Consider the following 24,803-nt stretch of genomic DNA (forward strand, 5'->3'; position numbering starts at 1 on the left):
ATTCCAGCCTCCTAATTGTAAACACGGAAGTGACGTAATGACGTCACTACCCGTTTACTCGGCTGCCAATGGCGCTAATTTAAAAAAAATATACAGTATTTAGAATCGCCAAAAATGGCCATCTGAATACTTTGACGTGCAAAAGAGGGATCGGGGGGTCTACCCCGATCCCTTCAAAAAGAGTAGCTGTCACCACCTATTACTGTCACAAGGGATGTGTACATTCCTTATGACAAGCAATAAAAGTGATCAAAACATTATTATTATTTTTTTAAACTATTTATTAATTTTAAAATAAATAAGAAAAAAAAGAAAAAAATTTAAACGCGCCCCCGTCGCCGTGAGCTCCTGCAGCAAAGAAAACGCATACGGAAGTCGTGTCCGCATATGTAAACGGTGTTCTAATCACACATGTGAGGTATCACCATGATCGTAAGAGTGAGACAAATAATTCCAGCACTAGACTTCCTCTGTAACTCTAACCTGGTAACCAGAAAAAACATTTAAACATATGGAGATTTTTAGGTACTGTAGTTTGTCGTCATTCCATGAGTGTGTGCAATTATAAAGCGTGACATGTTTGGTATCTATTTAGTCAGCGTAACATCATCTTTTACATTATATAAAAAAATTGGGCAAACTTTACTGTTTTGTTTTTATGAAATTCATGAAAGTGTCCATTTTCCCAAAAAGTTGTGTTTAAAACACTGCGGCACAAATACCGCGTGACATAAAATATTGCAACAATCGCCATTTTATTCTCTATATTTTCTGCTAAAATATATATATAATGTTTGGGGTTTATAAGTAATTTTCTATAAAAAAATACAGATTTTAACTTGTAAACACCAAATGTCAAAAATAGGCTTAGCCATGAAAGGATAAATAACATTTTGGAGAATCAATATTCACAGGTAATTTGTTTTTAGTTAAACTGAGTTCAGATCCTAATTCTATTAACCATTTAGTATTCTTACCATTTAATAAACCACGTAACCACGGCCTTCCACATTCATCTATTATAAGTGATGTCCCATATTTTAATGTCGGACATGACTCAGAATCGTTTTTCTTAAATCCTGATGGTGATGGAAGTAATCCATCTCTTTCATTTTCACCATTGTTTGTCATATTGATTGAACTGTCATTAACAGTCAATGTGCTGATCTGTTTGACTTCTGAGGCATAAGGCAAATCAATCAAACTATTGTTTAAAGAAGAAAGAACAAATTGCTCAGAAATATGTTCTGTATTTTCTACTTTCAAAGTTTTCCTTTGTGTACTATGTATGGAAATAACATTTCCTATCTGCTCTGAAATTTTAGTTCCGCCTGTGACGTGTATCTCATCATCTCTGGGTGTGGCATTACACGTGGCAACTCTTTGAACGCCATTTTGCTTTCGTCTGTGTAGACTTGTGCTATCAGCATCTTCATCATGGTCCTGGCCTATAGACCGCTTAACTGGTACAAAAGATCATTTTGGTTTAACCACTTGCTTACTGGGCACTTAAACCCCCCTCAGTCCCAGACCAATTTTCAGCTTTCAGCGCTGATGCACTTTGAATGACAATTGCGCGGTCATACAACACTGTACCCAAATGAAATTTTTATCATTTTTTTCCCACAAATAGAGCTTTCTTTTGGTGGTATTTAGTTACAGCTCGGAGTTTTATTTTTTGCTAAACAAACAAAAAAAGATGCAAAAATATAAAAATAAAAAATCATGTTTTAATAGTTTGTTATACAATTTTGCAAACGGGTCATTTTTCTCCTTCATTGAAGTGCGCTGATTAGGCGGCACTGATGGCTGCATTGGTGGGCACTGATGGGCTGCATTGGTGGGCACTGATGGGCTGCATTGGTGGGCACTGATAGGCTGCATTGGTGGGCACTGATGGGCTGCACTGGTGGGCACTGATAGGCATAGTTAAGGCGGCACTAATAGGCACAGATAAGGCGGCACCGATCGGCACAGATAAGGCGGCACTGATGGGCAAAGATGGGCACAGATAAGATGGCATGGATGGGTGGCACGGATAAGTGGCACGGATGGGCACTGATAGGTACCACTGATAGATGGGACTGATGGGCACTGATAGGTGGCACTGATAGGTGGCTCTGATAGGTGGCACTGCTGGGCACTGATGGGCGGCACTGCTGGGCACTGATGGGCGGCACTGCTGGGCACTGATGGGCGGCACTGGGGTGCAGCACCTTTGCGGCAGATTGTGGGCACTGTGGGTGGCACTGTTGGTGGCACTGCTGGATGGCACTGTGGGTGGCATTGTGGGTGGCACTGTGGGTGGCGCTGGGGGCACTATGGGCACTGCTGGGTGGCACTGATGGGGGGCACTTACTTTCATTCAGGATGGCACTGCGGTGGGCAGGTGGGCACTGGCAGGGGGCAGGTGGTCAGCTGTATTGCTGGCCGTGATCGGGACTGATGTCCCGATCACGGCCGCCGGTGATCGGCTTTTTTTTTCTCTCCTCGCGCTGTCAGCGCGAGGAGGAATAATAGCCGATTACCGGCTCCGTTCTGTCACATGATCAGCTGTCATTGGCTGACAGCTGATCACGTGATAAGGGGTCGGGATCGACCCCTTACACGGATCGGTGATCAGGCGAGTCTCATGGACTCGCCGATCACAGAGCGCGCCGCGCGCGCCCCTCAGGGGGCGCGCAGGCCGCTCGTAACCAGGACGACGTCAATAGACGTAGTCCTGGAAATGTAGGTCCGCGCTAATGCCGTCATTTGGCAATAGCGCGGATCTCAAGTGGTTAAACAAACCTTTCCGTTCTTGGTCAGCAATCTCGATAAACTGCATATCTTGTACAAAAGACTTCTGCATAGAGTCTGCATTACTATTGCTCTCAGACAACTGAATATCTTTTATTTGAATTGCACTCTGCAAATCATCTATCTGTTTAGTCAAAATTTGACAATTAGTACATAAACTATTGTCCTTAATTTTCCCTTTTGTACCAACTACATTGCTTTCAGGAACTCCTGATTTGTATCAAAAACTTTAATTAACTTAATCAAATTCCTAACCTGTTTGCTTGAATTTCTTAAAAGTAAATTGTGGCTTTTGTATTTTGATATTAGCCGGTAAACATTCATTTAACATGTAACAACATAATTCATCATCTTTAACAAACTTTGACAGATTTTTAAATTCTAATTTACTCTCATTCGACAATTTATCAATAAAATCCATAACTTACCAATGTAGAATGATTTCTTTCATCTAACATGCGTTCCCTCTCATGGCGGGAAAATACGTCATCAAGAAATAGAATTTTCTTGCGTGTGCGCAAACGTCTCACCAATTCTGATAATTATTTTTCTTCCGAGTTCAATTCAATGATGCCAAAAATATGCTCTTTCCATTTCTTCAGAAGTTTGAATCAATAGTCAATGTTTGTGCTTGTATTCCCTCTCGGCAAGCAGAAGGAGAAATCATTGAAAAAAGTTTGATATTTGGACAAAAGGAAACTAGCAAAGGCTCTCCACTGTAATAATTTGAGTTATTACTGTATTAATAAATATATTTCAATAATTCATATTGATGAGGAAAGTTCCAAGAAAGTCTGTTGAGTTCTCGTGTAAAAACTCAAAAACTGATTTAATAATAAAAATAGCAAAATATTACAAAAATTATGTCAAAATGTAGAATATCAAAATAGCATCAATAAGTTTCTTATTCTTGAAATAATGATTGTATGAATGTATCTTTGTGTGTGTGTGTGTGTGTGTTATTCTCAAAGACCCAATCCATTCATTCATTTGCTAATATTTGTTAATAGATGAATGTTCTAACACACTATAACCTACCACCAAAGAATAAACCAAAATTAATTTTCCTGCTCCTGACGATCGCACCGATACCACATATATGTATGTTATTTATTGTATGTAAAATAAATCCTAGCCAAAATATAATGACCTTTGACCTTTTTATTGATATTTTTTCTTTTTTATTAATTTTACACACACTTTTTTTCTCTCTATGCAAGAAAAGACAAATATTCATTGTATCTTTCCTCTCCATTCACAGAGAGAGAGAGAGAGAGACATAGGGGCTGGCTTCACAGTGACTGATCACTCAGTGGGAGTGCCAATCAGAGGCTACCACAGTGATCAGGTGACCCAGAATTGGAAGTTCTCTCAGTCCTTGTGCTGGGAACGCACTGTGTGGCGCATTTCCAACATAAAGGCAGATATGTAAAAATGCAGCCCTCATGGAAAAAAATCCCAGGACAGTGGGGCCACATATTTGTGTTTATGTCCGCAGGAAGGCGTTAAAAATAATTATTTTATCTCTGAAGATTGCATAAAACCCTCCAAAGATCATATATTTTCTGAAAGCAGACAACAAAGAGAATAAAATAGCGGTAGTTCCAATTTTTTTTTATGTTACACAATATTAGAGCCATAAAAAATACAAAAAAATTAACTTTAGGGGGCACAAATGCAATAAATTACCCATTTGGTAAAATATAAAATAAGGGGCTGCTCTAGGTAAATAGATACCCAACATGTTAAACCTTAAAATAGCGTGCGTCTGTGAAATGGTGACACACTCCAGTACTCTCTATTTTCCATAGTGCAGGAGGAGCTCTGGTGCTAGAACTATTGCCCTGGCATGTGCAGTGCTATGTAACATGTATTGCAATCAGTGTTCTAGCACATAGGTGCCCCTGACACATGAGTTTAAGTGAGTACTTGTATTTATGTGGAGGTGGGGTGTCCTTAAAATTTTGGAGAGGGGGATTTTATGTGCTTGGGTGGGACAAAAGTTCCTTACGTGATGATTTTTTTGGTGGCAGGTTCTCTTTATTGGGACATCCATCTTCCTCCCCTCTACCCAGCAGCACCCGCCATTCTGGTCCCGGGCCCACAGATGGGCAAACAAAGCCCAGGATACATGGCGAGGGGGCACCATTACTGGGGGTTTGAAAGCCATTGGACCACTTCCATTTAAAAGACATCAGTTTGGCTTATCAGATACACACAATCCCAGAGTCTGCAGTCACTAGGAGTGTGTGTAAAACCCCCTGCTGGCAGGTCTTACACCTTACACCAGACTTACCTTACACCAGACTTCTACACTGTGATGCCACGATGCTTCTGGTAAGATTGTGGAAAACAATTAGGCTACATGCCCATGGATGTTTTAAAAAAAGGCTGTAAAGCCAGTACAGACGGCAGGAAAAAATCGGCAATAAAAACGCGATTTTATCTGCGTTTTGCATTGAATTTAATGCACATAACTCTGTGTTGTCTTTCAGCCATGTTTCTCTGTCTCTATTCAAAATCAATGGTTCCCTATAAGAGCCCATTGATTTGAATAGAGGTCGCGCCAAAAGTCAGAACAAGAGGATCCGACTTGCGGAACAACTTGTGTGCTGAGAATCTTGAGGGGGGTAACCCAAAAAAATGTGTGAAGTCCCCCCAAGACAATACCAGACCCTTCGTTCTGGTATGGATCTTAAGGGAAACCCCCACACCAAAAAAATGGTGTTGGGGTCCCCCCAAAGATCCATACCAGAACGAAGGGTCTGGTATTGTCTTGGGGGGACCTTGTCCCTGTGTTGATGAGGACAAGGACCTCTTCCCGACAACCCTGGCCATTGGTTGTCGGGGTCTGCGGGTGGGGGCTTTAATAAGGGGGCCCCCACTCCACACCCTATGTGAATGAGTATGGGGTACCCCTACTCATTCACCTGGGGAAAAAGGTGTCAATAAAAAAACACTACACTGGTTTTTAAAGTATGTTATTAGGCAGCACCGGGGCTCTCTTCCGGCTTCAGGGGTCTCTTCCGACTTCTCCACGCTCTCTAGTGTCTTTTGCCGGGCTCCTCTGCTATCTTCTGCTCTTTTGCCCGCTCTTTTGCTAGCGTTTGCCCGGTCTTCTACGTTTTCTTCTTCCCTCTTCTCTTCTTCCGATGTTGACTCAGCATTCTCTCCCGTTGTAATGCTGTGTGTGCGGTGTGAAAGACCTATATAGGTCTATATATGGGGAGACCTCACAGTCCCATCATGCCCCGAGTTCCCTCCTCAAGATTCACAGCACACAAGTCACACCGCAAGTTGGATCCTCTTGATGCGACTTCTGGTGCGACCTCTATTCAAATCAATGGGCTCCCATAGGGAACCATTGATTTTGAATAGAAACAGAAACGCCGGTCAAGGCTTAACACAGTGTTAAGCCTCATTCTAGCTCTAAGTGACTCCGAGTTACGGGGCCCCAAATTCTGGTCGCCAAATGTCAAGCAATTTTCTGCAGCAGAGAATGAAATTTTGCGACCCGAATTTGGGGCCACCTATCTCTGGGTCACTTGGTGCTATAAACCCCAAATTTGGTGATATTGTAGAGCTAGTTCTACTGTTTTTGCATACCAAAAAACTAGGGGTTCCTAGCTACAAGTGGCCCTGAGATACGTGGCCCCAAATTTGGGTTGCAAAATGTCATTCTCTTCTGCAGAAAAGTACTTGACATATTGTCCATATCTCGGGGTCACTTGGTGCTAGGAAGCAACTTGTGGCAGGTGACGTGGCAAGTAGATAATCCACAACTTGGTCATGTGGCATTCGTGGCAGGTGATGTGGCAAGTGGACAATGACATACAGCATATGTACTTGCCTTGCGATCGACATCTGTGACTTCTTCCATCAGGCATGCTGACAACTTTATTGATGTGATAAATATAAATGAAATAAGATGTGTGTGTTGTTTGCACTGTACACTGCAAGTATGAGAAGTTGATGTGACAGATTAATATAAGTAACTAACCATCGTCCAAAATTTCTAATTCAAATAGAAAAGATTAGAAAAAAATATAATTGAATAGAATAAAATAGAAAGAATATACAACCATCTTCTGAAATTCAAATTTCAAATAGAATAAATTATAATTTTGAATAGTATGAATTCAAATTTTTAATTAATTTTAAATTTGGATAGAAAAGATTATAATAAAATACAAAATAGACTAGAAAAACGATAGAACAGAACAGAATAGATTATATTATATTTGATTCTGTTCTGTTCTATTGTTCTTCTAGTTTATTCTTTTATATTCAATTAAAATCTTTTCTATTAAAATCAAAATCATTATATACTAAATTCAAATTCCGGAAGATGGTGGTTTTATAATATATATATATATATATTTCTTTCTGACATTCGGATTTCTATAGAATGAATTCGAATTTGAATAGAAATGATTACAATGTAAATAGAGAATAGACTAGAAAAACATTAGAACAGAATAGAATATAGATACTATCTATTTCATTTTTCATTTCTTTTGCAGATTATTATTTGTTTCCATAAGATCTCCTGCAGACCATTAGCATCTATTTCATTTTTTTTGCAGATCTCCTGCAGACTATTAGTATCTATTTAGTTTTCTCACCAGATCTCCTGCAGACTATTAGCATCTATTTCTTTTTTTAGCAGATTTCCTGTAGACTATTAACAGCCATTTCACTTATTTTTTTGCAGATCTCCTGCAGACTGTTAGAATCAATTTAATTTTTCTTTTTTGCAGATTACTATTTATTTCCCTTGGATCTCCTGCAGTATATTAACATCTATTTCATTTTTTTGCAGATCTCCTGCAGACTATTAGCATCTATATCTAAAGGAAATGGCAGTTCTAATGCAAAATGAAAAAAAAAAATAGATGTTGATATACTGCAGGAGATCTGATGGAAATAAATAGTATTCTGCAAAAAAAGAAAAATTAAATTGATTCTAACAGTCTGCAGGAGATCTGCAAAAAAGAAGTGAAATGGCTGTTAATAGTCTACAGGAGATCTGCTAAAAAAAAAATAGATGCTAATAGTCTGCAGGAGATCTGGTGAGAAAACAAAATAGATACTAATAGACTGCAGGAGATCTGCAAAAAAATGAAATAGACGCTAATAGTCTGCAGGAGATATGGTGAAAAAACTAAATAGATACTAATAGTCTGCAGGAGATCTGTAAAAAATGAAATAGATGCTAATAGTCAGCAGGAGATCTTATTAAAACAAATGATAATCTGCAAAAAAAATAAAAAATGAAATAGATAGTATCTATATTCTATTCTGTTCTATAGTTGTAGTCTATTCTCTATTTCTATTCTAATCTTTTCTATACAAAATTTGAATGTCCGTTAGAAAAATATATATATATAAAACCATCTTCCAAAATTCGAATTTAGTATATAATGATTTTGATTTTAATAGAAAACATTTTAATAGAATATAAAAGAATAGACTAGAAAAACAATAGAACAGAACAGATAAAATATAATATATTCTATTCTGTTCTGTTCTATTGTTTTTCTAGCCTATTTTCTATTTTATTATAATCTTTTCTATCTAAATTTAAAATTAATTAATTTAAAAATTTGAATTCATACTATTCGAAATTCAAATTTATTCTATTCAAATTTGAATTTCAGAAGATGGTTGTATATTCTTTCTATTTTATTCTATTAAATTATAAATATTTTTTTCTATTCTGTTCTAATTTTTTCTATTTGAATTAGAAATTTTGGAAGATGGTTAGTTACTTATATAAATCTGTCACATCAACTTTTCATACTTGCAGTGTACAGTGCAAAAAACACACACATCTTATTTCATTTATATTTATGGTATAAATTAAGTTGTCCACTTGCCACATCACCTGCCACAAGTTGTGTATTGTCCACTTGCCACGACACTTGCCACGAGTGCCACGTGACCAGCCACGAGTGCCACGTGACCTGACACAAGTGCCATGTGACCGGCCATGAGTGCCTCGTGACCACGTTGTGGATTGTCCACTTGCCATGTCACCTGCCACCAAGTGACCGCAGATATGGGCAAAATGCCAAGTACTTTTCTGCAGCAGAGAATGACATTTCGCGATGCAAATTTGGGGCCACATATCTCGGGGACACTTATAGCTAGAAACTCTAAATTGGGTATGCAACTCAGTAGACCCAGCACTACAACATCTCCAAATTTGGGGTTTCTAGCACCAAGTGACCCCGAGATACATGGCCCTAAATTCGGGTCACAAAATATTTTCGAATTTGGTTGAAATATTTTCGAATGCGACCGTTTTTTCGAATTCGGTAGAAAACAAAACAAAATCAGAAAACAAATTTAACAAATTTAACAAATATAACTAAACTAAATTAATTAATTAACAAATTAAAACTAAATGAAACTAAACATTTTTTTTTCCTTTTGCACATGTCTAGCACCAAATGACCCCCAGATATGGGCAATATGCCAAGTACTTTTCTGCAGCAAAGAATGACATTTTGCGACTTGAATTTGGGGCCACGTATCTTGGGGCCACTTATAGCTAGAATTTCCAAATTTGGTATGCAAACACAGCAGAACTAGCACTACAACATCTCTATATTTTGGGATTCTAGCACCAAGTGACCCCAAGGTACGGGGTCCCAAATTCAGGTCGCAAAATGTTAAGCCCTTTTCTGCAGCAGAGAATTACATTTTGCGACCCGACTTTGGGGCCACGTATCTCGGGGTCACTTAGTGCTAGAAACCCCAATTTGCTGATGTTGTAGTGCTAGTTCTACTGTGTTTGCATACCAAATTTTGGGTTCATAGCTATAAGTGGCCCCGAGATTTGTGACCCCAAGTTTGGGTCGCAAAATGTCATTCTCTGCTGCAGAAAAGTACTTGGCATATTGCCCATATTTCGGGGTCACTTAGTGCTAGGAACCCCACAATTTGTGGCAGGTGACGTGGCAAGTGGACAATCCACAACTCGTGGAAGTTCACGTGACACTTGTGGCCGGTCAAGTGGCACTCGTGGCCGGTCACGTGGCACTCGTGGCAGGTGTAGTGGCAAGTGGACAATCCACAACTTGGTCACGTGGCAGGTTACGTGGCACTTGTGGCCGGTCAAGTGGCACTCGTGGCAGGTGTCGTGGTACTTGTGGCAGGTGTTGTGGCAAGTGGACAACTTGAGGTTTGGGTTAGGCTTAGGTTTAGGGTTGGGGTTTCCCCTTGAAGAATAAGGCTTGGACTCAGTGACTGGAATAGAATAAAATAATATTTTATACTATTCTGTTCAATTGTTTTTCTATTCTGTTCTTTTCTATTCAAATCTTTTCTATTCTAATATATTTATATGGGAAATTCGAATTTCAGAAGATGGTTATATATATATATATATATATATATATATATATATATATATATATATATATATATATATATATATATATAAAACCATCTTCTGAAATTCTAATTTAGTATAAATTGGGCGGCACAGTGATGTAGTGGATAGTACTGTCACCTAGCAGTAAGAATCCCAACCATGACACTACCTGCCTGGAGTCTGCATGTTCTCCCTGTGCCTGCGTGGGTTTCCTCCGGGTACTCCGGTTTCCTCCCACACTCCAAAGACATGCTGGTAGGTTAATTGGATCCTGTCTAAATTGTTCCTAGTATGTATGAATGTGAGTTAGGGACCTTAGATTGTAAGCTCCTTGAGGGTAGGGACTGATGTGAATGTACAATGTATATGTAAAGCACTGCATAAATTGACGGTGCTATATAAGTACCTGAAATAAATAGTATAAAAATTTGGATCAAATTTGAATAGAAAATATTAGAATATAAAATAATAGAAAAGAATTGACTAAGAATAGACTATAATAAAGCATAATATATATTATTTTAGTTTCCATTGTTTTGAGTTATTTTCAAATCTATTCTCGAATTCGAATTTATACTATTCAAAATTATAATTATATTCAGAAGAAGGTCATATTCTTCTATTGTATTTTATTACATTCTATTAAATACTATTCTGTTCTTTACTATTCTTTTATTGTCATTCTATTGTGTTATTATTTTATATTCTATTTTTCTGTATTCTTTTTTAGAAATCGATTTATATATTTTTTTCAGTTTTTATTCAAATTCGATTCGAATTGTTTTCAAGTTAGAATCGACTAGAATTGTTTTCGAATTTGATTCAAATTGTTTTCAAATTCAAATTTTTTTTTTCAAATTCGATTAAAATTTTGTCCGAATTCGGGTTGAATTTGTTAGCATTGTAATTCGGTAATTCGGATGCATCCGAATGTCCGAATAATGAAAATTCGTCCCAATTTCAAATTCGGAACAAAACGAAATGCACATGTCTATAATGGACACCTGGAGGAACTTTTATCGGGACATGGAACATAACCCCACCCCTACTGAGGTTCCCATTCCTCTATCCTCAATGTGTAGATATATTGATGACAACGTTACACTAACGTCCTGGTAACAAAAAGGAATCACATTAGTCACAGACTTGATGGAGCGGGGCAGAGTCATCTCCTTTAAAGTATTAGCTCAAAAATACTCCTTTTCCATGTCAGATCAATTCATATATATAAGAATCACATCTTCTTTAAGGTTGCACCCTTTAACACCTATCAAAATCCCACATCAGGCTTGGGAATTCTGGACTGATACGACAAAACTTACCAGAGGCATTTCTCTTATTTACAACCTGCTACAGCAAAAGAACCAATTTACTAAAGTACTACCACTTCCAAAATGGGAAAGGGACCTATCCGTATCCTTTACAGAGGATCAGTGGGAAAAAGCCATTAAATCTAACTACTGCTATATTAGATCCATAACTCATTGGGAATCAGCTCAGAAACGACCTCTTAGGTGGTATTACACTCCTTATATTACTGCAACATTTTCCACAGATAGCCCTAACGAATGTTGGTGTGGTTGCGGCAAAATAGGAACTTTATTACACATGATATGGGAATGTCCCAATCTCAGGAGCTTCTGGGGAAATATATTTAACCACTTTCAGCCCCGGACCATTTTGCTGGCTTAAGACCAGAGCACTTTTTGCGATTCAGCACTGCGTCGCTTTAACTGACAATTGCGCGGTCGTGCGATGTGCCTCCCAAACATAATTGACGTCCTTTTTTCCCCACAAATAGAGCTTTCTTTTGGTGGTATTTGATCACCTCTGCGGTTTTTATTTTTTGTGCTATAAACAAAAATAGAGTGACAGTTTAAAAAAACGCATTATTTTTTAGTTTTTGTTATAATAAATATCCCCCAAAAATATTTAAAAAAAATAAAAATTAGGCTGATACGTATTCTTCTACATATTTTTGGTTAAAAAAATTGCAATAAGCGATTATTGATTGGTTTGGGCAAAACTTATAGCGATAACAAAATAGGGGATAGTTTTATGGCATTTTTATTAATAATTTTTCTAGTAATGGCGGCGATCAGTGATCTTTATTGTGACATTATGGCGGACACATTGGAAATTTTTCACACATTTTTGGGACCATTGTCATTTATACAGCAATCAGTGCTATATAAATGCAGTGATTCCTGTGTAATTGACACTGGCAGTGAAGGGGTTAACCAGGGAGTGGCAGTGTAGGGGTTACATTTTCCTAGCGGCGTGTTAATAACTGTGGGGGGCTGGGCTTTGTGTTAGTGAACACTGATCTCTGCTCCAATCACACGGAGCAGAGATCAGCGTCCCTTGTTGCTAGGCAGAACGGGGAGATGCTGTTTACAACGGCATCTCCCCGTTCAGCCGCCCCGTGAGACGATTGTGGGTATCCCCACGGCGATCGAGTCCAGGGGACCCGCGTCCGGACTCACGGGGGTCCCGACCGGAATGCAAGCGTGCCGCTGGTGGCACACACACAATGGCAGGGCGGCATATAAAAATGGACGTACCTGTATGCCAATATGCCTGCCCGTGCCATTCTGCCGACGTACATCGGCGTGCGTCGGTCCGGAACTGGTTAAACTGATATCTAAAACCACTGGCATCATAAAAAAGGGTAACCCAGGAATGGCCATACTAAGCATTCATGTAGACCAATACCCGCCTTCTCTCAGAGCAATGGTAATTCAGATCCTGATGGCAGCAAGACTGACGATTGCTAATAAATGGAAATCCTCCAATTCCCCAAACATCAGTGAGGTTGTTAAAAAAGTAGATGAAACTTTCAAATATGAGCAGATTACGGCCACGATAGAAGGAAAGTCTCCAGGGTTTTACGCCCAGTGGGCACCTTGGATCAACATTAGACAAATTACGTCACACCCCTTGTTATCTGGAATTTTGGTTTTCTGGTTACTAAGATACAATATAAAGTTAGATGCTGTTCTGATCCATAATGTAAGTTGCATAAAACTCCGCTGTCATAAACAATGACGCACACTACCATGTTACCAAATAGATGCTGGATAATGTTCCACTATGTTCTCCTTCAATGTACCACTGATTAAAAAGCTTCTGAATATTGTACAAATGTATATCTAGAATTGTATTTGACAAATCTTTCAATAAAAATTATATAAAAAAAAAGAAGCTACAACTTTCACACAAACCAATTAATATACATTTATTGGGATTTTTTGTTATTATCAAAGACAAGTAGCCAAAATTTATGACGAAATTATATATTTTTTTAAAATAATAATAATAGTAACAATAAAATATTTGATTTTATATATATATATTGTAAAAAAAAATGTAGAAAAGTTTTGCATAACCACGCAATTTCCAATGCTATTTAGAACGGAGTTAAGTTCAAATAAAAATGGCCTGGTCATGAAAGGGGAAAACCTTCCAGAGCTGAAGTGGTTAACAAAGTGATTTCCTATGACGGTCAGCTCCATCTAGTGACCATAATGAAGTATTTTTAATAAAAGGCTTCCATTAGTAAAAACACAACAATACCGCACTATGACCACTAGAGGGAGCCAATGGTCATAGGAAATCACTATATAAGAAAAATATGGACAACATTCACAGCTGGGTGAATTCTTCTCATATTCATTCAACAATTAAAAAAATGAGAACACTGAGTGTTTGCAAAGCTTACATCACATATCAATGAAAGGTAATGACTCCATTTTTATATTTTAATCATTTTTATTGGAAGTTCTCATATTGAACAATCAGTTACAAAATACAAAGTGTTACAAATGACAAGTGACATTGTCCATCCTTGTTTAGATAGACATATCACATTGACATGGAGTGATAAAACACAATATAAGTGGGATATTTGTGAGACAAGTCCTCCCTGTGCACGTGCCAATAATAAAGGACATCCAGGGACTCACACCCCCTTCACACACTCCCCACACATATATCCCCCTGCTTCTTATATGATGAGATCAGCCATGGAGTATATCTGAGGTGTATATCAGGGTGTGCTTCTTCCCCACATGAGACCTGTGATGTCCAACAACATTCATATAGAAGACATTTCCCGCACTCAAGGCACTAATACACCTCAAGGGTTGTGTGGGATCCCTGATGTTCAGGAAGACAGGACTTCAGTGAGGAACATTTCACTTACTCAGGACAGGAATACGGCTTCTCCCCTGTGTGAGATCTCTGATGTGTGGAAAGACTGGACTTCACTGAAAAACATTTCCCGCACTCAGGACAGGAATACGGCTTCTCACCCGTGTGAGATCTCTGATGTGTGGAAAGATTAGCCTTCTGTGAAAAACATTTCCCACACTCAGGACAGGAATATGGCTTCTCCCCCGTGTGAGATCTCTGATGTGTGGAAAGACTGGACTTCATTGAAAAACATTTCCCGCACTCAGGACAGGAATACGGCTTCTCACCCGTGTGAGATCTCTGATGATTGTAAAGATCAGACTTCACTGAAAAACATTTCCCGCACTCAGGACAGGAATACGGCTTCTCACCCGTGTGAGATCTCTGATGTGTGGAAAGATGGGACTTCCTTGAAAAACATTTCCCACACTCAGGACAGGAATACGGCTTCTCCCCCGTGTGAGATCTCTGATGTGTGGAAAGATAGAACTTCCTTGAAAAACATTTCCCACACTCAGGACAGGAATACGGCTTCTCTCCTGTGGGAGATCTCTGATGTGTGAAAAGACCTTGCTTCTGTGAAAAACATTTCCCGCACTCAGAACAGGAATACGGCTTCTCCCCCGTATGAGATCTCTGATGTGTGGAAAGATTGGACTTCCTTGAAAAACATTTCCCGCACTCAGTACAGGAATACGGTTTCTCTCCTGTGTGAGATCTTTTATGCACATAAAGATGACATTTATGATGGAAACACTTCCCGCACTCAGTACAGGAAAACCTCTTCTCTGTTGGAAGGACGGCCCCGTCCCGCACAGTCTGAGGTTCCTCAGGATCAGAGGAAGACGATGGTCCATCTACACTGTGTGGTGCCGGATGGACATTTGAGGTGGTCGGGTTTTTTCCTGGACTATACTGTGTGATGTCCTCATCTTCTACTTCACAGTCTGGAGACAAAGTGAGACAATCCTCTGAGGTTTTCCTCATCTCCCGTCCATCTACTAAAATAGAAATACAAAGATTATTACTAGACATGAGCTGATTGGTTCCCCTAAACCAGGACTCCGCCCACATCAGGCAGCTTTGTCTCTGAGGATCTTACAATTCCCCCCTCAAGGTAACTAGTAAATGGGTCCTCTGATCTCCTACCAGATCATTTCTTTATTCATGGACCTTAGTCAGAGAGTGAGGACACAACGAGAACTGTCTATTATAGGAGTGACAGTGATGAGGGGATTATAGGACGAGTGTCCCCTCCCCCTCTATCACTCATTGCCATCTTCCCAACACAAGAAGTCCTGAACTCCCTGATTTAGTCATGAATAACAGCGGGGCTGAGCCCCACCAGAGGTCAGAGAGTGAGGATGGGGGGAGAACAACCAAGATGAGGACTGGACTGATCCTGAAGACCCCCATCATTGGCTTATTGACTCCTCCCTCATTATCACTTTCTGTTTAAGGGTCCAAAGTTGGAGGATGTTATCTCATTATTATCAATATGTAGAAGTCTGTCCTCCAATCACATCATCAGATATAAAATCAAACCACTATAATCTGATTCCACCCTGAAATGAAATAAGTAATCAGGAAGCTGCTCACATAATACCCAGATATGAGGTATAACAGAATTCCTCCAAAATATGCAGTGCTGGCCCTTTAAATCATATACAAATAAAACGCACCACAGATGAGGTCATCAGGGGCTTGATCACGGATTCAATCCCTAATGTGATGTCTACACCTTGGGCGGAGCATAACACTCTAACGTCATCACGCCCATTGCGGCTGGACCGAGCGCTGAGGAGATACACTGTGCATGTCTACCGATGTGTGTGACAGATATTTCTATGTAATAAAGTGAGAGATGTTATAGATCTATACTATGTGGAGAGTTCTTCTTGTCTCGGGGCTGAGACTATACAGCGGGGGTCAGCAACCTGTAGATCACGCCCACGTGACTGGTAGATCTCGGTCTGGGCTTGCTGACCACATGCATTGTCATGGTTGGTGGGTGTCATAGATGGTGGGTGTCGTGGTTGGTGGGTGTCATGGTTGGTGGTTGGTGGGTGTCATGGTTGGTGGTTGGTGGGTGTCATGGTTGGTGGGTGTCATAGATGGTGGGTGTCGTGGTTGGTGGGTGTCATGGTTGGTGGTTGGTGGGTGTCATGGTTGGTGGGTGTCATGGTTGGTGGGAGTCATGATTGGTAGTTGGTGGGTGTCATGGTTGGTGGGTGATATGGTTGGTGGGTGACAGGGTTGGTGGTTGGTGGGTCTCATAGTATGTGGGTGTCGCACCTACCAAGCATAACCCATTCATGTGGATGAGGCCACTATGCAAGTGCCCTGCAACCATGTGCAGTACAGAAGAAAAGGGGTTAAAGCAGGCAGAATTGTTGCTTTCTCACCACCTGCTTTAACCCCTTGGACCTTACAGAAGCATGAAGTTGTGGGGCTCCTCCATAATGCCCTTATTTACTTAAATTGGTAAAATTGGCAGGTAGTACACTGCTGCTCCTCTGAAAAGCGATCCAACTGTGTGTTGACAGGTGGTGAGGAGGTGATATGTTGCCTCCTCACCACCTGATTTACACCCATGATTGCGGTGCAATGCACACTATTGTGACACAGTAGTATGGCAATTAGAGGGATAACTCAGGTTTGAGGAGGTGACACTGGGCAATACTGTGCCTGGTGATCTTTGACTCATCCATGTTGTTCAGGTAGATCTCCACCTCGTTAAGGTTACCTACCTCTGCTATACAGACATATCCCTCCACCCGGCACTGCCAGCAAACAACATAACTAGTAACCCCGGGAGAATTCCTCTGTCAGAGATCTCGCTAGATCCGGGGATGGGACAGAAGACCGAAGACACAATCCCCAGATGTCTAAGACAAGCAACACCTATAGAGAAAATCAACATTTTGCTGCCAGCTGAACCCCCCGAATCTCCATAAATCCATCCTAGATACATGAACTGTGTCTGCAGCACAGAGAAGGAAGATTATCCGAGAGAAATCCAGGAATACAGGATGGGGAACACAGCTCAGGAAAGTGACCAGGGGATTACAGGCTGATATCACCCAGCCCCCGCCCTACTCTGGACCAATCAGTGAGCAGTATGGGTGGAGGAATGGATTTCGTGTTAATGACCCACCTGTGCTGATCTCTGTAGGAGTGTCCTCCTCTATAAGTGTCCCCGTTATTCCATCCTCCTCCATCGACTGCTGATCATCCCTCACATACCTCTCTTCTTCTTCTGATTTCACCTCAAATTCTATATCGATTGGATCTCCACTCTAAATCAGGAAAATGAGAGAAAATATCATCTGTAAGATAGAAGATTTATTACTGTGACATCACAGATATAAAATCCACACATCTCCATCCATGTTCTAGATGCTCCATCCCACCAACCTTGTAATAATGAGGGATGGTGAGATCTTCCTGTGTGGAATCCCGGGAATACAGAGGATGGTGACATCTCTCTGGGGGGTTCATGTAGCTGGATGTCTCCACCATGGTGTCCTGGTACAGATCTTTGTGTTCTTTTAGGAACTTTGACTCCTCCATCACCCCATCCTCCACATCATCCTCTTCTTTTATCTCTTCTTTAACATCAACTTCAGAATCACTGAGGTTTCCACTCTGAATATATAATAAAAATGACATCAATTATAATGTAGTAAGGTCCCGGGCCCCCTTTGGTCTAATGAGACCCTCCAGAGTTAGGCACAGCTGACATCCTTCTATGCAGAGTGGGTTACGAGACATGGTGGGTGCAAAATAAAGTAGATTAATGGGCACCAGACACTTCTTGAATGCCAAGAGATTTATTGTTTTTTTTAACAGAACTGTGGGAGAGAGGGTTAGGGCCAGGACACCCTTAGTAGTTGCAATGTTAATTGGCAGACTCTGAGACTTCTATAGGTAGACAACCGTGCAGGGAAAGGCATCCAGCAAGACACCACATCTGCACGAGTAAGGAAGTCATCTCCTATGGCAACAGTCTTATAATAGTTTCTAACACAAGTTGTAACAAACTTCTTTATTTCCTCTACAATCTCCTTTTGTAGATCTTCACTCCACTGATCTCCCAGTCTCTCTCACTGGACTTGTTGATCCAACGCCACTGAAACCCCTGAGCTCTTCCAACCTTCTCACTCAGTATCTTCCTCAAGAGTCACCCCCGCCTCCCTGCTGGGTCCCTAGCTTGGCACTCACAGATACCCCTCAAGTGTCACCTCGCTGGCTGGCTCGGTCCCTGGCTTGACACACAAGGCTTCTCTGCAAGCATCACCTCCGCTGGTTGGGTCCCTGGCTTGAAACCTGGTGAAGTTTCCCAATTCTTCACTGTCCCCGGTTGGTGAGAATGCTGCTCTGGTACTTGCTTCAGCTACTCACATTGGTCCCTGGTAATAAGGTGGATGGTCCCTTAGTGGTGACAGCTTCCCCTCTACCTCCGTCCATGACTGGTTCTCCAGCCATCAGAACCGTCACTTCTGGTTGGACTGCAAGCCGCCATCCCAACCCTATGCTGCTCTCTTCTTTATGGATAGGCCCTCAGACAGCCTAGCAGCCAGATGTCCCTGGGATAGGCCTCAGGCTCTGGCCAAGCAGCCCGGGGCAGCACAACACACATCCACCCAGACAGCTGTCCAGGTGGCACAGAACACCGATCACCTGACCTCACCCAAATAAATAGGCTCTCCCAGCAGGCCAAGGGATTCAAGAAAATTCCTGCCCATTGGTTGAGACACCATATCTATTCCTAATTTTTCCTTGCAATGCCCTTGACTTATCTAATGCCACCAGATACCCGGCCACCTAGTTCCAGGAGAGAGAGGTGCAGCAATTCCAGAATTAGGGTGAGATCAATTGACCCCTAACCATAGGTGTGCGCAGCCTATTGCATTAGGGTGTGCACTCCAAAGTTCAAACACACATGAACACCACATGCTGTCACAGGAAGGGTGCTCTGATGGTGGGAGACAGTTGATTGAGAGCATATTACGGTACACCCTAAATACAGATGTAATGTGTTCCTAAGGTTGAACCTAGACTTTAATATAATGGGGGCATTTACACTGGCCACTGGCACCCTCAACCACCCACATGGTGCTGCTCCTGGATAATGCTAATGCACATGGGGTGATTAGGATGTGCCCAGACACACCCGACACACCCTGTGTGCACACCTATGCCCCTAACAATTGGTCATGGCATCTATCACTCGGCAAATAAATTTAGGAGCAGCTCTGCCTAAACATCAAGGTGCTACATCCTCCCCCTGCCTAGGAAACTACATCTTGTAGTTTTGCAGAAAAAAATAATAACTTGAGCCCTCAAGTCTGAGAGTGAATGTCCTGGCAAAAGCTGGGATGGGAGGGGAAACAAAGAAAGGAATAATAATCACAGTAATACAAGGGGTGTACCACATGAAATAAATATATGTAACATATACATAAGTGAATGGTAGTTCACACAAGGCAGATAAATATCAGACATTATGTACAATTTATGTGTGGTATACCACCCAAACAATTGAGGGAAATATAAACATCAGCCTTATATCCTAACCATCTATCTAATATATACAATAATAAAGAGCATGAATAGTTATCATTAGGGATGAGCCGGACACCCCCCACCCCCCCCCCCCTCCCGGTTCGGTTTACACCAGAACTTGTGAACAGGCAAAAGTCTATGGGACACGAACATGAGAAATTGAAAGTGCTAATTTTAAAGGCTTATATTCAAGCTATTGTCATAAAAAGTGTTTGGGGACCCGGGTCCTGCCCCTCAAAAAAGTTTTAAAAATTTCAGTTTTGTTTCGGGGCAGTGATTTTAATAATGCTTAAAGTGAAACAATAAAACTGAAATATTCCTTTAAATATCGTGCCTGGGGGGTCCCCTTAGTCTGCCTGTAAAGTAGGGCATCTTTCCCGTGTTTATAAAGGAAAAATTTGAATTTAAAATTGCTTGTGGCTGTAATGTATTACCGGAGATATCCATAAAAATCATTGAAAAAAAAAATGGTGTGGGTCCCCCCCGGCAGTCCATTACCAGGCCCTTAAGGTCTGGTATGGATTTTAAGGGGAACCCCGCCCCAAAATAAAAATAAAATGGCGTGGGGTCCCAACAAAATCCATACCAGACCCTTATCCGAGCACGCAACCTGGCAGGCTGCAGGAAAAAGGGGAGGGACAAGAGAGCGCCCATCCTCCTGAACCGTACCAGGATACATGCCCTCAACATTGAGAGGGTTTCTTGGGGTCCCCCCAAAACATCTTGTCCCCAAATTGGGCCTCATCCCAAAACCCTTGGCCGGTGGTTGTGGGGGTCTGCAGGTGGGGGAAAGTAGACAGGGAAGTGAGGGTGAGGTTAGTAGATGGAAAAGTGGGGGGAGAGGGAAGTAGACAGGGAAGTGGGGTGAGAGGGAAGTTGATGGGGAAGTGAGGGGGGAGGGAAGAAGATGAGGAAGTGGGGGGAGAGGGAAGTAGATGGGGAGGTGGGGGAGAGGGAAGTACATGGGAAAATGGGGGAGAGGGAAGTAGATCGGAAAGTGGGGGAGAGGGAAGTAGATGGGAAAGTGGGGGAGAGGGAAGTAGACGAGGAAGTGGGGGGAGAGGGAAGTAGATGGGGAGGTGGGGGAGAGGGAAGTAGATGGGGAGGTGGGGGAGAGGGAAGTAGATGGGAAAGTGGGGGGAGAGGGAAGTAGACGAGGAAGTGGGGGGAGAGGGAAAAAGAGGGATAAATGCCTGTTTTTTGTGGACAGTGTGTGTGTGTGTGTGTGGGGGGGGGGAATGCCCACTATTAATATCAGTTGATTAAAAAAAATTGTGTTCACTGGGGGGAATGATGGGCATTAGTGATTAGTAGGAAAAAGGGGGAAGGAGCAAGGGTGTAAGAAGTTCTCAATAGAGAGACAGTAGGCACTGCTGCTCAGTGGCTGGACAGGGGAAAGTGGGGGGGGGGTAGGACGGTAAATGGGGGGGCAGAAGTGTGGAAAAGGGACAATAAAGGGACAGAGGGGTGGTGAAGTTGGGAAGGGGGAGTCGGGAGGACAGAGGGCTGGATAGGAGAAAGTGAGGGACAGGGGTTGGATAGGGGGCAGAGGGGTAAACAGGGATGCAGTGGAGAAACAAGGAGCTTAACAGGAAGGCAGTGGTGGATGGAAAGGTAGTGGTGCTCAGTGGGAGATGAATACCTGGCTCATGGCGTCCTGGTCTGGAGGTTGATGTGAAGCTCCTCTGATGAGTCTTCTATGTTTAGGGTCCTCTCGGATGGTCCCTCTTGGTTCCTCTGATGAGTCTTCTATGGTTGGGATCCTCTCGGATGGTACCTCTTGGTTCCTCTGATGAGTCTTCTATGGTTGGGGTCCTCTCGGATGGTCCCTCTTGGTTCCTCTGATGAGTCTTCTATAGTTGGGGTACTCTCGGATGGTCCCTCTTGGCTCCTCTGATGAGTCTTCTATGGTTGGGGACCTCTCGGCTGGTCCCTCTTGGTTCCTCTGATGAGTCTTCTATGGTCGGGTGACTTCTGACTGGAGATGAAGGGGGAAATCTCTTCCAACTCTTGGCTCCTCTTCCTCCTGCTCAAAAGTTGCCCACAATCAGAGGAAAGTTCTCCTTAAAGTGTCTTTCCACCTTGTGGGGGTCCTAGGCCTGCAATGTGCAGACTGTAGACATGAAGCTGATTCTGCTCTGACCTGTGTGAGGATCTTCTCTGTCTCTCCTCCGTGTCCCCGATGGAAGATGGAGGCTTCTTGTCTTGGCTGAGAGGTGTGAGGGACGTTCTTTGTCTGCACTACAGATCTGGGAAGACTCCAATCACATTGTGAGCCAGCTTCCTCACAGGGAGCCCCTCCCCCACAGATGCCCTGGGGCCATGCTGACTACAATCACAGTGCGGGGGAGGGGGTTTCACAAAGAGGACCCCTCCCTCCATTCTCTGGGATGACACTATAGTTGGATAAATATAGAGAGAAACAAGACACACTTTTGGATTTCATGCATGTGCACTGCGCTCTTCATTAATCAGAGACTTTAATACATCTTTATATACCTGTGACTACGATTTTGGATACAATTGGTTTGGCGCAGTATATGGGCTATTTTTATTTCATTTTATTTTTTATTTTTTTATTTTTATAGCGCAGCTTTTTTTATTTTATAGTTGGATAAATGGTTCTATATTTAGGATGTATCCGGTCTATAAACCAGAGGCTCTGGATGGACAGTTGGATAAATTGATCATTTGTGTGGGGGAGGGGGAGGTGATCTATAGGGAGTGTATGAGAGAGGGAAGTGACATGTGAGGTTATTTGTTGGAATCTGTTTGCGCAGAGAAAGCAGACAAGTTGTTATACGTTTTTGTTAAATGGAGGGATGTGTATGGGGGAGGGGTGAGAAGTCTGGGAGGGCTGTGTATGGGGGAGGGGGAGGGGGAGGCTGTGTATGGGGGAGGGCTGTGTATGGGGGAGGGGAGGGCTGTGTATGGGGGAGGGGCAGTTACATGTTACGAGAAGTACAGCAGACACTCTCTCTAATATTAGAGGACAGAATTGGACAATTCCAGTAGAGGGGGAGGGGAGGTAACATTGGGGCTCAGTCACAGCACACAGCCCATGTTATTGTGTGTATAATGCGTGTTCTCTGGTGTGCAGTGTGGGGGCGCTGTGGTGCGGTGTAATGAAGTGTTAGGCTCTCTTCTATAGAATTCTATGGGCTCTTTGGAATATTATACAAGGTGTGGGAACGCTCGGCACAAACAATACAACCTCACATTGTTTTCTGTGATGGTGACGGAAGCCATAGAACATCGGGAACATCGCCTTGTTCAGCTGCCCATACACTCGTACAATCTCCTTCCAATCTTTTCATTGGAAGATCCTTCCCTCCATTCTCTTCTGGTTAGTGGAGGGAAATGGAAGTGTGTGATGGCGGTGATGAGGAAATTGGAAGGAGTCGGATGGAAAATGTTTCTGGAATGAAGAAATTTCTAGCAGTGAATGAGATTTCATTCCGGAAAGTCCATCATTCCAAACACACGGGACATTCCAAGCACAAAGGACATTCACCATGGGAGTCATTGAATGTACTGATGAGAATTGTCATATGGAAGTTTGTACGGACGTTTATTTGAAAATCTCCTCGTGTATGGCCAGATTAATTGTTGGTGTGAATGAGCCCTAAAGGTGACCATACACTATACAATCTGATTGTACAATCTCCTTTCCATCATCTACATAGTACAAGGATCTGCCCGATCCCATACACACTGAATGGAAGGTTTGGGTGTTTCCTCCTATTACATTGTTTTGGAAACATTAAAAGAAATAGATTTCTGTTCCAGAATCCCCCAATATGTACCTTGTCACCCCCTCCTATGTTCCCTGCACTGCCCCTCCCCCATAGTGACTGGACATTGTTCCCCATGATCCCCCTCAAAATAGTGACCCCAAATTGTTCCCATTGGTTCCTCTTTCTTTTTCCAGAAGTGACCCCACATTGTCCTCCATAGTTCCTCCCTCCATTATGATGACCCCACATTGTGACACTACACTGCCCCCTATGGTCTCCTCTTCTATCCTCCCCTCCGCTCTCATTGAATCATTATTGGTTCAGTTATCATTATTGATATGACAAGGGGAGGGACAAGGCTCACAGAACAGAGATTGTACAATCAGATTGGAATGTATATGGACATCCTTATCCTGGACATAGAGGAGTATTTTTGTTTAATTCAAACAGCGTGTAGAATGTACATTTCCCACACATTGGAGGGGGATGGGGGAATCCCTCCCGCTGTGCTATTGTGTTCTGACAGTGGAGACCCTCCCCCTCCATCAGAATACAATGACTGGTGTGTTGCCTATAGCCGGTGGTGTTGATCATTCAGGTAAAACCTGACTGACTGATTGTACACAAATCGATCAATAGACTGACCTGTGTACAACCAGCAAGCCAATACATGGATCAAAACCCATCCAATCCCTTCCGAATCACTTATTGTACCTCTGTGCAGCCTGTGTCCCCTCCCCCACACCACCATTATGTAAATGTACATTATACCGCGCATGCAGAAGATGGAGCGTGTGATGTCATGTGCCTCGTCTCACACATGCATCGTACAACATTCCTTTCATCTCCTCCAAGATCTCCGGGAGAAAGTTTTCCCCAAGAAATGAGTGTCATGGCGTCCAGCACATGTAGAAGATGAAGTGTATGAGGTGATCCCCCGGTGGGTGCAATATGAGAGTCCTGAGAGATGTGAGAGCTCAGCTCCGGATCTCTCTGAAGACACCAGTGTGATCAGCGGAGGAAGGAAGAGGACACAAGAAAGGCAAAGCTCCTCATACACTAGGAGATTATTGAAGGAGAATTTGGAGAAATCTTCTCACTACATTCCATGGATTGATGAATGG

General features: G+C 42.1%; 1 protein-coding gene and 1 pseudogene across 1 annotated transcript in view; one reads left to right on the top strand and one right to left on the bottom strand.

Moving 5' to 3' along the window:
* LOC143956744 (uncharacterized) overlaps nucleotides 1–22,171 on the bottom strand; it is a 45,435-nt gene extending 23,264 nt beyond the window's left edge. Inside the window, 4 exon segments of the mRNA XM_077466933.1 lie at nucleotides 14,400–15,375; nucleotides 17,532–17,673; nucleotides 17,792–18,022; nucleotides 21,585–22,171. Of these exon segments, the coding sequence (XP_077323059.1) occupies nucleotides 14,400–15,375; nucleotides 17,532–17,673; nucleotides 17,792–18,022; nucleotides 21,585–21,593 (1,358 nt within the window). The 5' untranslated portion in view covers nucleotides 21,594–22,171.
* Nucleotides 1–24,803, top strand: part of LOC143956757 (uncharacterized) — a 381,180-nt pseudogene that overhangs the window by 155,203 nt on the left and 201,174 nt on the right.

Source organism: Lithobates pipiens, unplaced genomic scaffold (assembly GCF_037356315.1).
Source record: "Lithobates pipiens isolate NorthernLeopardFrog02 unplaced genomic scaffold, aLitPip1_a1.2 Scaffold_41, whole genome shotgun sequence".
NCBI lineage: Eukaryota > Metazoa > Chordata > Amphibia > Anura > Ranidae > Lithobates > Lithobates pipiens.